This window comes from Delphinapterus leucas, chromosome 1 (genome assembly GCF_059928025.1).
Source record: "Delphinapterus leucas isolate spDelLeu-1000000601 "Yukka" chromosome 1, BTC_Dleu_Yukka2, whole genome shotgun sequence".
NCBI classification, from domain to species: Eukaryota; Metazoa; Chordata; class Mammalia; order Artiodactyla; family Monodontidae; genus Delphinapterus; species Delphinapterus leucas.
The window spans coordinates 65,749,157-65,764,202 of NC_143129.1; the positions used below are offsets into that span (position 1 = coordinate 65,749,157).

Consider the following 15,046-nt stretch of genomic DNA (forward strand, 5'->3'; position numbering starts at 1 on the left):
CATTGGAACTTCCTGCTGTAGGACACTGCATGGCTTACAGAGCTACAGCATCTCAGGGTTAAGAGGGAATATAGAGACCAAATAGCACAATCTGCTATGTGACATATGGATTTCCTCTTGTGATAGACCCCAATGTAGACCAATCGTTGGCTGGGCTTAGGAAACACCACTAGAAAAGAGTCCAGCCACAGACCTTGCTCCCAGCTATGACCTCATCAATGAAAACACTCTCAGTGCTTTCATGGTATCAATTCTAATACTAATCTACCACCAAGGGCATAGTGCATACACCCTCAACAAGTCTCTTACAGGAAAGAAACTCTGCCCCTTCTCTGTGCTGTCACCCAAGTGGCATAGACTTAGTGAGGAGGGCCTGGCAGGTCAGTCATCTCTGTACCATCTAAATCTGGCATATTTAGACTTGTGACACAGCTCCCCATAAGGTCATTTGTCCTTGACCATGAGTAGGTCTTAAACATCTCATTCAGGTCCTCTGCTCCTCCGCCATGTGGTGTCGGGCATAGACTTAGACCAAAGATGGAAGAGCTTTGGCCCTAACAGTGGGCAGGTTGGGCTCAAAGAAGTAACTTGCCTGACGCCACATAATATTAGGGAGTGGAGCGTGGATTCTGACTATGTATGCATGACCCCTGCCACCCCTGGTTCCTAACCTCCATGCTGTGATATCTGTCATAGGAGTTTCCATAATAATACAACTCTATGAACGCTCTTAGTTAAAAGCCACAACTATTTTGTACCACACAGAGGAGTTTCACTGTCTACACAGGTATTGGTGGCTCTATTTGTCCCTCTGTGTCCGCACATGGCAACCCCTCTTCAGGCAACACGAAATGCAGCCTCAAATAGAAGCCAGGGAATGCTCCAGCAGGCTCCGACAGTGTCCTTCACAGGGAACAAGCTGGCTCTCCATGGGATGCTGTGGTTTTTCTGTTGTCTGGCTAGATCAAGCTTACCCAAGTGGGACCAAGTCTGTGACTTGGAATAAGAGTCCAGCTTTTCTTCACACCTCCTGGGAATGCCCATGATTCTGACCCTTCTGTATCCACACAGCCTCCTGCCAGGATATGTCCTGCAGCAAGCAAGGAGAGTGCATTGAGACCATCGGAAACTACACCTGCTCCTGTTACCCTGGATTCTATGGACCAGAATGTGAATATGGTGAGGCCACTATTTTGTTGATAGTATTGTGGTCCTTGGTCTTGTGCTAGAGGCGATGCCAGGGAGAAAATCATGTTGGAGTTGCTCCAGTGAGTAAAGGCTAGTCCTAGGGCCTCTCTCTACCATCTGTCAGTCTGCCTCACTCAAGTTGTCAGAGACACACACTCTGTGTTAAAACACTTTATTCTTAGAGAGAGCATTTCCTCCCCAGATCTCAAAAGGTAAAAGGGAAATGAAAAGGCAGTAAAACAAAGAGAACTCTTTCAGGCTAATTTTGCTTGTTGGGAATAAAAACCAGTGAAAGAATGATTATTTCCCAAGATGCAACCAATACAAAGCTAAAGATGAACGGGTTGGGTTAGAAGTCCAGGGAGATGCGTTTGGGTGGGTTATACAAACAGCTCAGCTTTTAGCAAACCTGACATTGTCTTTCCACCCGCAAAGAAAGAAATCAATATTTCGTCCCCACAGTCACAGAGTGTAGCGAATTTGACCTCCCTCAACACATGCTCATGAACTGCAGTCACCCTCTGGGAAGCTTCCCTTTCAACACACAGTGCAGCTTCCACTGCACTGAAGGGTACACGCTGAATGGACCCAGTGAGCTGGAATGTTTGGCTTCTGGAATCTGGACGAATACGCCTCCACAGTGTGTAGGTATGTAGACCCAGTTCTTTCCATCTTCACTCACAACTAGAATTTCAGAGGGGAGAACAAGCTTCCCCCATTTAAAAGACAAGGGAAAGGATGGGGATCTACGTTAGATGGGAAATTCTGCTGACGACTATTACCCATCAACCAGAGTAACACTAATTTTAATTTTCATGATTTTGTATCTGTGGAGTGAGGTAGTCAGTTTAGCTCTTGATTCTCAGGCAAAAGCAATACAAAAGGGTCCTTCTCCCTTTGTTAATTGCAAAGTGAACAGAGTACAGTAATGATTTAGGGGTTGGGTATTGTTAATTTGATCATTTTACCTTGCTTCTTTAAAAAGTAAACAACAAAAGGATGCTTGGATCTTTCCAAACAGCTATTGAAAGTACCATTTAACCACCAAAGTTCATCACCTGCCTGACACTTTGGGAAGATGCAGACAGCTGTTGCAGCATCTCAAAGCTTCCAAGGTGCTAGGCATAATCTAAGGTCTCATGCCATTATTCTGTGGTTGTTTTTAGCTGTCCAGTGCCCACCCCTGACGTCTCCTGAGCAAGGAAGCATGACCTGTCTCCATTCTGCAAAAGCATTCCAGCACCAGTCCAGCTGCAGCTTCAGTTGCGAAGAGGGATTTGCATTAGTTGGGCCAGAGGTGGTGCAGTGCACAGCCTCGGGGGTGTGGACAGCCCCAGCTCCAGTGTGTCAAGGTGAGTTTCAGGCAGTTGGGGATGTATAATGTCCACTGCACCTGGTTCTTGATGGGAGCACAGATGAAACTGGCTAGCTTATGGAGAAACTGGCCTGAATCACCACAACTTGACTCTCCTTTGACCTACCACTCAGCTAGATTGTGTTCATCTGGGATAGGAAAAGAGTGTCAGGCTCTAGAAAAAAAAAAAGAGGCTGATTTTACTACTTATTTTAAACAAAATTTAAAAGTCCTCCTTTCCCCAAAACTCACTGCCCTCAAGCAATTTCAGAACGACCTCATTCATAAATTTCACGTAAGAGGGAAAGGATAGCATCTACATCTGTAAGTAGACACTAGAAGAAATACCAGGACAGTTTTATAGCAATAAAGGGAATAAAGGACATTAGAAAAAGCTTGAAGGAGTCTTTTATTTTAAAGAGATTTAGGCCCCCCTGAAGGCTGGTACTACATACAAGTCTGGACAAACATCACTAGGGTCTCCTGAACCTTACAGATTCCCAGCGCCACCTGGATTTCCAGAGATGGATTCACCATTGCTCTCTAGCTGTGGGCATGGTTTTTCTCCTTCCTTAGTACCTTTCTCTCTGTCCTTGGTTGTTCTCTCCAGCTACGCAGTGTCAGCTCCCGGAAGCCCCTAGCAAAGGAACCCTGGACTGTGTCCATCCCCTCACTGCCTTTGCAATGGCTCCAGCTACAAATTTGAATGTGAACCTGACCATCGCGTGAGGGGCTGGGACACACTCTGTTGCACTGGCCCTGGCTGGGGGACTGCACCCTTGCCAACCTTCAAGGGTAGGATTTTTCATTAGCAGCCCCCAGTGCACCGGGAAGGAGTCACAGCACGGTGGAAAGATCAAGGGTTCTTAACATCAGGATGACCTCCTCCAGGCTCTGGCACTGAAACAGGTTGTTCAGCGTCCGGGAGGCATGGTTTTCTCCTCCATGAAATGAGCTACGGATTGCAAGGAGCTTCAATGATGATGAAGTATATAAAAAGTATACAATTAAATAGCTTGTATAATGTACCTCGCAGAGAGCCTTTGTTTCTGCCTCTTTTTTCCCTCCCTGCCTCATTGGTGTATAGAAGCTGTGGGTCAGTGTCCTTCCTATACTTCAGATGGAGTCAGAAGAGTAGCTGTTAGGACACAGAGAGAGATTGCTCATCATAGCCCTCAGTGGTAGCCTTTGACAAAGGATCAAAGGAACACTGCATTGAAAAAGAGGTTATGACACAATTCTAGGCAGTTAGCTAATACCACAAAACTGAATTCTGTGTAATTGCCTCACACCTTCATCTTATAAAGCAAAAATGGGGACTAGGATATGGGGGAAATTAAATGTTGGATTAGGGAATTTCCGGGAGACCTGGATTATAAACCCAGCTCTACTACTGTCTACATATAAGACCTTAGGGATGTCATTTAAAATTTCTGAACCTCACTTTTCTCATCTGCCAAGTAAGAGAGAAACACTAGAGGGTCTTTGGTTCTTAAATGCCCCGATTCTGTAAAAAACAGAGGTCTAAGGTCACAGTGTACAGGTAATCTTTATACTCTGATAAACTCCAGAAGTATCCTGGAGATGACATGCTTTGTCAAGGAAAAGCAGGAGGAAGCCAGTCTTTATCAGAACTGAGGTCACTCGGGGCTTAATTGTGCTCAGGAACTGACCTTGGGCTGCACTCACTTGGCAATTGAAGTCTGTTTAGGATAACATCCTGTGTTCAAGAGACAAGGCTCTTTCAGGATCATTTTATAGGGCTCGGTATTAGAGTGCCAACAATAAGGTAGGTTGTTCCAGCTTTTTCCTTAAAAGTCCAGTCCGTTCTATATCTCCTCCTTCCAGATCCAATTTCACAAATATTGCCAATAAATATCTAAAGAGCACCTTCAATGTCCGAAACACTTCCAGGCTCTGGGAATACAACTCTGGATGAATGACACCAGCCTCAAGGAGATTGCCGTCTAAGGGGAGGGGCAGAATTACAATAATGCATGAACAGCTCAAGAACAGGGGCTGTGGGAGCACACTGGAAGAGCTTCTAGCCCAAGCTGGGGTGGGCAGGGAAGGCTTCTTAAGGAAAGTGAAGTCTAAGCTGAGACTTGAAGGGCAGGTGAGTGATCCAGGTAAACAGAGGCATGGCAAGGTGTTCCCGGCAGATACCTCTTTTTGAAAAAGGAGGATTTAGGGTTCTGCATGTACTGACAGTGTGGGTCGAAAAGATGGAGCATCTCTCAAGGGGCTCTTCTGAGAAAGAATTGAGCCCTTCTACTGCCCAGTATCAGACAATCACTTTTTCCGTTTAGCCATTGCCTGTGAGCCTCTGGAGAGTCCTGTCCACGGAAGCATGGATTGCTCCCTGTCTTCGAGAGCATTTCAGTACAACAGCAACTGTAGCTTTCATTGTGCTAAGGGTTTCACACTGAGAGGAGCTGACACAGTTCGATGTGCTGATCTGGGACAGTGGACAGCGCCAGCCCCAGTCTGTCAAGGTACTGTGATAGCATAACGTTGCTTCCCTGCCTCTCAGCTTATTAAAGGCATCAGCGTGTGCATTTAGTTCTGTCATTCATTTATTATTCTAACATTCACTAAGACTCTATTATGTGCCAGGCCCTTTGTGTGGCCACTCGGGATGAAGTGGTGAGTGAGGGCGGTCTTAGGCATGTGTTCATTACAGTATCCTGAAACGCAAGGCGAGGGCTGCATGGACTGACATGGATGTCGTGAGTTGGCAGGAAGGAGGGGGCGCTGGGAGGAAAGAATTATGCATGAGGAACAGCATGGAACAGTGGAAGGATAATGACAAGACATTTAGTCCAGTTCTGTCATTTCCTGGCAACAAGCATTTGGTCTCTCTAAAACTCAGTGTCACCTGCAAAATAAGAGTACTATTATCTCCCTTACCCGCCTCACTAGTGGTTGTGGATTAGTGTGTGTAAATGCAAGCTTAAAAATGCTATGAGAGACTTCCCTTGTGGCACAGTGGTTAAGAGTCCATCTGCCAATGCAGGGGACACAGGTTCCATTTCTGGTCCGGGAAGATCCCACATGCCACAGAGTAACTAAATCTGTGAGCCACAACTACTGAGCCTGCGCTCTAGAGCCCACAAGCCACAACTACTGAGCCCGCACACCACAACTACTGAAGCCTGGGCGCCTAGAGCCCATGCTCCACAACGAAGAGTAGCCCCCGCTCGTTGCAACTAAAGAAAGCCTGCGCACAGCAACGAAGACCCAATGCAGCCAAAAATAAATAAAATAAAATAATAAATTTATCTAAAAAACTGCTATGAGCTTTACAAATGTAGGTAAAATAATGATCATAACATTACCTTGTAAATCATATGTCTCTGATCTGATTTTACAAAGTGATCTCCTTTAAATAGTTCATGTTCTCAATATTTTGCTCTTGAAGAACTGAGATATAGGGAAATCACGAGGTTTGTTTTTTTTTTTACAAGAGGTACCCCACACAGAATTTATGTCCCAGGAATGAAAATATTGGCATTTCATGTGAGATCCCAAGCAATTTATGTGAACCCTGGGTCTAAGTATACCTGATTTTAAAATGAGGCAGTGGTTTGAAAGTAGTGTCTTGAAGAGAGATGTATACACCCATGTTCATAGCAGCATTATTCATAACAGTTAAAATGTGGAAGCAACCCAAGTGTCCATCATAGATGAATGGATAAGAAAAACGTGGTATATACATACATACAATGGAATATTATTCAACCTTAAAAAGGAAGGAAATTCTGACATATGCTACAACATGGATGAATCTCAAGGACCTTATGCTGAGTGTAGTAAGCCAATCACGAAAAGACACGTACTGAATGATTCCACATATAGGAGGTACTTAGAGTAGTCAGAATCACTGAGACAGAAAGTGGAATGGTTGCTGCTGGGGCCTAGAGGAGGAATAGGTAGCTGCTGTTAGATGTTCTGAAGATGGATGGTGGTGATAGTTGCACAAAAATATGAATGTACTTAATCCCACCGGAATGTACACTTAGAAATGGTTAAGTGGTAAAAGATAAGTTTTATGCTATGTGTATTTTACTACAGTTAAAAAATTGAAAAAAAAGTGCGGCAGTAGAGGAATAGATCATCATACGACGTGATGGTGACGCTTAGCGAGGGGAATGGGATGTACTGGGAAGGTATTGTCTGAGAGACAAAGACACAGAGAGCCCTTTGACATGCTTAAAAGGAGAGGGTCTTTAGGGGTCACTGGAGACATTCTTGTCTCCAGTCAGGTAAATGTCTAATCACCCAAAAGAGAGAATTGGCTGTTCTTTTAAGCATCTAGATATGTGGTTTCAATAACTCCCCTGGTAGGCCTTCCTAGCGTTTTCCACTCTGACATTCAAGGTCTGCATCGGATGCATAGCTATAATGATTTTAAGACTATTACTGCTACTGCTGCTGCTGCTACTACTACTATTAGTAATAATAATAATGATAGATAATATTTATTGAGCATTTTAGTCGAACTCCATGAGGTAGTTAAAACTATTGCTCCCCTTTTAAAAATGAGAAAAGACTTAATATATATAGAATACGTGTGTTCTCTCCATTTATGGCCATCTGCATTATATGATTGAGATCATGGCGTGTATATAATTTTTATCCTGCTTTTTCACTTGACATTGTGCATTGAGACACCTCCCATATCTTTCCAAGGTGAAATATATCATATTCCTTTCATGGATCCACGATAGTTAATTTTTGGCCTCTAATTAGTGGCATTTATGTTCATTTTCGATATTTTGCTCTCACAAATAATATCATGATAAAAATTCTCTGAACTGATTTTTGATATGCATCTTGTTACATACTTAGCATAGATTCTTGGGTCCAAAAGTACGATATTTTTAAAACTATGAATACATATTGCCAAATGCTTAACGATGGCTCAACATTTCCTCCTAAAGTCCTTCATGTGGCATTGGGATTATATGACACTTTTCTCGTCCTCCAGGTTAAACATGCCCAATTCAGAAATCCCTCTTGTTGGCACTAGAAAGAGTTAAGGGGTGGAAATCAATGAGTACTTGTTTATTACTTTCCTCACTCCCTTACTTTCTCACTTCCTCACTCCTTAGCGTTGCAGTGCCAGTATCTTCCAGCCTCAAACAAGGCCCAGGTGGACTGCTCCCATCCCTTTGGTGCCTTTAGGTACCAGTCGACCTGCAGCTTCACCTGTGATGAGGGCTTTCTCCTGGTGGGAGCAAGTGTGTTGCAATGCTTGGATACGGGGAACTGGAATGCTCCTTTTCCAGAATGCCAAGGTAAAATGAATTCTTTCCAGTGTCTTGGAAATAAACTGTAGGCTTATTTTAAAAAGCTGTATTTTAAAGGCGGTAACTGTTTAGGGGACAGAAACTTGACATGGACTGGAAAATGAATAAACACTGTCATCACGTAACCCAGGGATCCAAAATGCAAATGCCTTCAGGGGCTAGGCAGGTACCACAAGCGACAGGATGTCTGACAACAGGAAGGTGGCAGGGGGGTGTGGTGGTGGCCTGGTTCCAGCTCTGTCCTGGGGCCTTTCCCAGGACATAAATGCTCCTATTATGAACCAGGTGGACTGTTCTCACTTGGCTGAAGATAGTATCTGGAAAGAAGGCCAGAGGGAAGAGCTAGCCTCAGGATGGCTGTTCCAAGACTGATCTGGCTCTTTGCTCCTAGGAACCACGGAGTACAATGGTGGAATGGGGGGTAGCTCCCGGCTTTAATAGTGGAATGGGAGGGGCAGAATTTACAGGTGCCTGGCTGCAAACATCCTCCAAGATCTGTGTTAAGACTGGAGAAATCCACTTAGGATAAAGTGAAGACTGATGAAAAGAGGAAGAAACTAATCTGTACATGCAAGGTCAACAGGATTCTCAGAAGAAACAAAGTATATATATATTCAGCATAAGCATATTTGTCTGCATTACACTTGATATAAAGTAAAGGCAGTTACTGTGTGGAATAGAACTGGTTTTAATCATCTGTGTTTAGGAACTGAAGGACAGATGTACGCTTTTTATACTCCCCATTCCTTTTTCTACCCCGTGTATCCAATTATTTACTTACATTTATGGCAAGTACTGCTTGTAAAAAAATAACATTTTTATTTATAAAAGCTACAGAAAAATAAGGAAATAGAGAAACAAAAAAATCCTCTTAAATACCTCCCCCAAATACCCAACCCTAAAACAGACACTGGTTATGTTTCTCCCTTCTGGTATGAATTCTTCCAATATTTTCCCACTTTTTCCTCCATGTGATTAGTATTTTTATGATGCATATATATACAATTTTAATAATAAAATTAGGTAGGTAAAATACCAGCCAATTCTGCATTGTTCGCCTTTGCTTTTCACTTCGTACCCACTTCCAACAGGAGTGAAAGCAGGCAGAAACACGTTTTTAATAAAAAGGAAACCACTTGCTATTCAGATCACACACAAGCACACACATGCACACACACGTACACACTACTGTTAAGTTAGGTCAACAGTGAGTAAATGAACGAACGAACGAACGAAGGGGCTGACCAACTCAATAGAACTGCATGTCCTTTAGCCCCAGGCACAAGAGAGCATGGCAAGCCACAGGGGCTAGGGATGGGCACGCCTTCTGAGCTGGGTCTGCAGAGACCAAGGTGAGGCTTGTGGCCTTGGCTCTTCAGCTGTCACCTGGGCTACACTGAAGGCTGAATATGCTACAAAGTCCACACAGCTTTGGGGAAGAACTTGGAGTCCCTGAGGAGGGTGTCACAATGCTTAGCACCCTTCGGAACAACCCTGGGCTGTTCAGGGCACAGATTGCAGTTCATTGCCCCACACTGGCCCACCTGTGGGTGTTTCACAGCAAGGAGGCTCACACTCACCATGGCTTCCTGTGACCTTCCACTTCCCTTCCGCTTTTAGTTCTTTGTTTACTCTGACTGAACTTTCTCCTCTTGTTGCCGGGCAAGCATCAAGTGAAATACCCAAATGTGGTCTGTGCAGGAAGGTACCACGAGGCTTGCACTCACAAGCTGTTGTAATGCTCTTGAGAGGGTGTTCTCAATTTCCCTTTGCAAGGTCCCCCTTGCCCCTGTATCCCCACCCGAGCTATCAGAAGGCAAGGCCACAAAAGAGCTGCAAATGGACTCGTGGTACCAACACCCTCCCAATTTGTCCTTACAGTTTATAGGCTGCTTGACTTGCCTGCTCTCCCTTACCCACCACTCCCACACTGAATACAGAAAGACTTTTCAAGTGGCAGAAAATAACTAGGTCTTCCGACCAAGGGATGAGATTGGGGGGTTGGGGGTGAAATGTAGCTGGAAAGGAGAAGGGAGGAAGGGAAGAGAGAGAACGAGAAATAGAAAATGCTCTCAAGACCTCAAGCGGTTCAAATCAGTGGAAATGGCCCTAGGTTCATCCACACCACCACTGTCTCTGGTCTAAAATCATACACTACCCAATCAGGCCAAACAGTGAAGAAGAAACACCCTAAACCATGCGTTCACTTAGCCTTCATTTTTTAATGCCAATACGTTTAATCTGAGTTTTATTTCACTAATTGGCTGAGGGATATCTTGGCAGCCATTAACATTTACATACAGAGTGTTTTCACTTTTTAGCCTTGTAAAAATCCTGGGAGCTATTTAATGCTATTCTCCACATTTTAAAGGTGAACATATTGAGGTTCAGAGAGGTTAAGTGACTTGCCAATAGTCACAGAGCATGATCTCCAACCAAATCAAGTCCTCTAGCACCACAAACTCCACATGGATAAGCTGTGGCAAAGCACCATGAGATCTTATTTACTGTTTTTTATAGGTGAACAAGTAGTGTCATCTGGGGCTGGTCATTGTAGGATGAGACTGGTGGGAAGAGCATCTGCAGATGGCCAGTTACATTATGTGCCTACTTTGTGTCATGATTTTTAAAATATTTTTTAATTTATTTTTTGCCTATGATTTAGTTAACTTATTATTTTGTATAACTGAGGATCCCTGCAAGGCAAGGATTGTTTTTTCTCCCATTTCATAGATGAAGCAACTGAGATTCAGAAAGCTCATTGTCCAGAGATACATTGCTAGTAAGTAACAGAGGCAGGCTTTGGACCCAGATTCTTTCCACCACTTGGTTGGGGGAAGGAACTTCTGGAAGGGGAAAAAAGTATTTTACTCCATTTCCCTATTTCCAATCACTTGTCATTGTTTTATGGCAAGGTGATTAGGTCTATCTCTGAAGAAGGTATCAAGGAAGCAGCCAGTCCTTCTCCTGTCCAGGGGCAACTAACATGAGCTGCGTCACTATCTTTCCCAACAAAGAACCAGCTCCCTTTTAAATCACCTCTAAAGCTCTTTGGCGGTGAGCATTTCAGGATACCAATCCACTGTCAACTGCTGCTATTTCACACGTACAAGACTTCTACCGGGTGACAAAGCACCATGAAATTCAAACAATCATTTCTAACCCCATGCTGCCCCTGTATGTTAAGGACGGACACACACACACACACACACTGATTTAAGTTGCTGTGTTCTAAAACAACCTCCTCTCTCCTCCTCGGCCATGCCCACGGCAGCCGTTACCTGCGCACCTCTCCCAAACCCTCAGAATGGAACAAAGACCTGTGTCCAGCCTCTTGGAGATTCCAGTTATAAGACCACATGCCAGTTCACCTGTGATGAGGGATTCTCTTTATCTGGACCGGAAAGATTGGACTGTACTCCATCTGGACGCTGGACAGATTCCCCACCAACGTGTGATGGTAGGACCACGGGTCTATCCTCTCTTACAGCTTCTCAAGTAACCGTATAGAATGAAGGATCATCAGCAATTCATGTAAACCTGTTCCTAAGCTAAAGGAAGCTTTCTCCACAAAGCATAACAATCTAGACCAAAAGCTTTTCTCTCTCTCTCTGAATATTCTTTTTTTTAAATATAAGTTTATTTGCTGCATTGGGTTTTTATTGCTGCGCACGGGCATTCTTTAGTCATGGCGAATGGGGGCTACTCTTCGTTGCGGTGCGCGGGCTTCTCACTGTGGTGGCTTCTCTTGTTGCAGAGCATGGGCTCTAGGTGCACGGGCTTCAGTAGTTGTGGCTCGCAGGATCAGTAGTTGTGGCTCGCGGGCTCTAGAGCTCAGGCAGTAGTTGTGGCGCACGGGCTTAGTTGCTCTGCGACGTGTGGGATCTTCCCGGACCAGGGCTTGAACCCATGTCCCCTACATTGGCACGTGGATTCTTAACCACTGCGCCACCAGGGAAGTCTTCTCTGAATAGTCTTATAACTTTAAACATTTCATAGTTTTATAACGTGTTTTAGTGTCACTGTGACATTTGATGTTTATTACAATTCTAAAATAATGAGGACAGGCAGTATTGTCTCTCTTTTACAGATGAGAAAATAGAGGCTCAGAGGTTATGTAACTGGTTGAAATTCACACTATTAGTAAGTGATGAAGTTCAGCTATGTTACTGGGACTTTTACTTCATTATAAAGAATTTTTCTACTACATTCTTACTCATTCATTCCCACATCCACCTTCGCTGAGCACTACTAAGCCCCAGACACTGAGCTTACTCAGGGATGGATGTGATTTCATCCCAGCCCCAAGGATCTCACAGTTTAACTATTTGTATATGTTTCTCGTTGCTCAACTTCTATATGGATTATGAGCTCCTTGAGGGCAGCAACTGTGCCGCATTCACCTTTGTATTTCCTGCAGCAACTAGACAGAAAAAAAAGTAGGTGTGTGACAAGTATCTGTTGAATTGAAGCTTATCATTTACTGGTTAAATTTATTCAAGCTCAAGCCCTATTGACAATGAATTAGTAGATCCTCAAAGGCAAGGGTCTTTGATTCCCCCGAAACATCTGACTGACACTTACCTAGTATATAGTATACTCTAAAATAGAAGTTTATGCATTGATTAATTTATAGCTCATGTTTACTTTCAAAAGTTGCCATTGTTCTATTTTTCTGTGTACTATACCAGCAGTAATAGCTAATTTTTATTGCTTGTGTAAATAAGTACCAGCTATTTCATATGCATTTTTGCATTCAATCCACACAACTATCCTTAACATGGTTGTCACTCTCCCCGTTTTAAAGATGAGGAAATGGAAGATAAATAGCTGGCAGAGATGTAATAGATAGGAAGTAAGGAGCTAGGATTCAAGCCCAGGTCTAGCCTGATTACAGGGCCAGAGCTTTTACCACAACACTACACTACACTGCCACACAGTGGCAGGTTTCTAAATCCCGGGTCAGTCACTTGTAAATTTACTCTTTTCCACTGCTCTTGTCTAGTTGCCGAAATGAGTGATCAAATGAGAGAATGAGAGGGATCAAATGAGAAAATATGTTGATAGAAATCTATTAGTGAAAAGAGCTAAATACTTATTCCTTCCCGTGGAATGAGCACTAGATTAATATCCAAAGAAGACCTGTATTGCTCTTCCATGGAGTCATGGACCATGTAAATCACGTCACACCCTTGATTTTCTTGATTCCAAAAGGAGAGGAGTGGACAAGATCAACTCTGAGGTCTCCGTATGCTAACACATATAAATGGAATCTTTAAAAAAAATGGTTCTCATGAACCTAGGGACAGGACAGGAATAAAGCCGCAGACGTACAGAATGGACTTGTGGACACGGCGGGGAGGGGAAGCTGTGATGAGGTGAGAGAGTGGCATGCACATATATACCCTACCAAATGTAAAATAGATAGCTAGTGGGAAGCAGCCGCATAGCACAGGGAGATCAGCTCGGTGCTTTGTGACCACCTAGAGGGGTGGGATAGGGAGGGTAGGAGGGAGACGCAAGAGGGAGAGGGTATAGGGATATATGTACACATAGAGCTTATTCACTTTGCTACACAGCAGAAACTAAAACAACATTTTAAAGCAATTATACTCCAATAACGATGTAAAAAAACAACAACAACAACTCTGAGGTCTCTTCCCTGGACACGAATTCTGTAGACTAAAGGACATAAAATGCTATCACCTGCTGTTAAAAAGATATACTACAAGCCACCGGAGGAATCTAGAACATTTATGGCTGATATCATTAGGGCTTCGTCACTTATTTCTCAATCACTCGTTTGTTTATTCCATGAGCATTTATCATAAGCTCTGTTTTTCCACATTCTGTTTTAAAGCTAAAGAATAAAAAATCCCTAAGAAATATCTCACTAAAGTTTAAATCATATATGCAATCAACATGGTTGTTAAATCTGTAATCTCTGAAGCCCCCATTTCCCCTCACTCCTTTCCACCTCCTTTTCTCCACACGAGGTGGCATTTGCCCACCACCCTTCAGGCCTAGCCCTGCCCAGTGTCTAGAACCAAACTTGACCAGGGGCAGCAGCTTTAGTCAACTATGGGCTTTGGAATTGTCAAACCTGTGTGCACCTGATCATTAGCTCTGGCTTTTGTCCCTGTTTCTACCTCATTCTCTAAATGTATTCTCTAGATTTAGGCCGATAGTTCCTCTTCTTTTCCCATATGCCTGAGTCCATGAATTTTTAACCCTTCAGCACTGAACCTTGATTTTTCACATGGTGTTTTTCAGAGTCCTGGGCTATATCAAAGGGGCTTGAGGGCCACCAAGTAAGGAGGGGTGGTGTGGCAGGTGCAATGCTGAGTCTCCTGCTTCACAGCACAATGTGAGGTTCCATTTTTTGAGTAGGTCCACAGATATTTCCCTTTTAGTTAGAACGCCAGTTTCCTGGTCTCTCTAGGACCTGAGCTCTGCCTGTATTTTCCAGTCTCCTCCCAGCCTTTGCCCGCCCCCCCCCACAAGGACCTGAATTCCTTTCCCTGAACCTAAGCAGTGCTGAATTGCTTATATCCGGTTTCTGTGTCCCCCATGTCACCACCTGTTGAGCCACTATCCTGACACAGATTACTGTTTTCCCAATCACTTTGTCATTGGCCCTCTGGAGACCATGTTTGGCTGCTGGACCCAACTGCTAATGACCAACCTCACCTTGATGGGGAGGGATGGGTCCTGGTTTCAAATCCCAATCCTAGCTCTGCCCTTCTGCCACATCCTTGCTCATCCAAGTTCTAAAATATAGCAAACTGGTGCCCTCTAAGCTCTGGCCTGGCTCGCTCACATCTGTTTTATGTCTCCACTCCCCCAACATTTCTCTGACTCCATGAAGATTCCTAGCCTTTATTTTTAAACTTTGAGTTTAGAACAGCCAACTCAATTAAATTTATTATTTATAATACATCTTCTTTCCAAAAAATTCTTGACAAAACTGTATCCAACTCAAGTAAAAAGAGATAATACAAAGAAACAGAGAATTAACTAAATATGTCACAAGATAATAATAGAGTGCTGATGATCCCAATAATTCATGAAGTCACAGGCAATCATGTACAGCTACTTCATGGATTACAGAAAAATATCAATGAAGACCTTTCCAGTAGGCAGCACGGCCTTTAAGTCCACAAATATAGAGCGTTAAGTATGGTGATAAAAG

At 43.6% G+C, this 15,046-nt stretch overlaps 1 protein-coding gene across 1 annotated transcript in view; it reads left to right on the plus strand.

The window, feature by feature from the left end:
* Positions 1-15,046, plus strand: part of SELP (selectin P) — a 53,936-nt gene that overhangs the window by 26,952 nt on the left and 11,938 nt on the right. The window contains exons 5-10 of the mRNA XM_089903138.1: positions 1,072-1,179; positions 1,651-1,836; positions 2,355-2,540; positions 4,852-5,037; positions 7,657-7,842; positions 11,129-11,314. Coding sequence (XP_089759264.1) covers positions 1,072-1,179; positions 1,651-1,836; positions 2,355-2,540; positions 4,852-5,037; positions 7,657-7,842; positions 11,129-11,314 — 1,038 coding nt within the window. The remainder of the gene's footprint in view (positions 1-1,071; positions 1,180-1,650; positions 1,837-2,354; positions 2,541-4,851; positions 5,038-7,656; positions 7,843-11,128; positions 11,315-15,046) is intronic.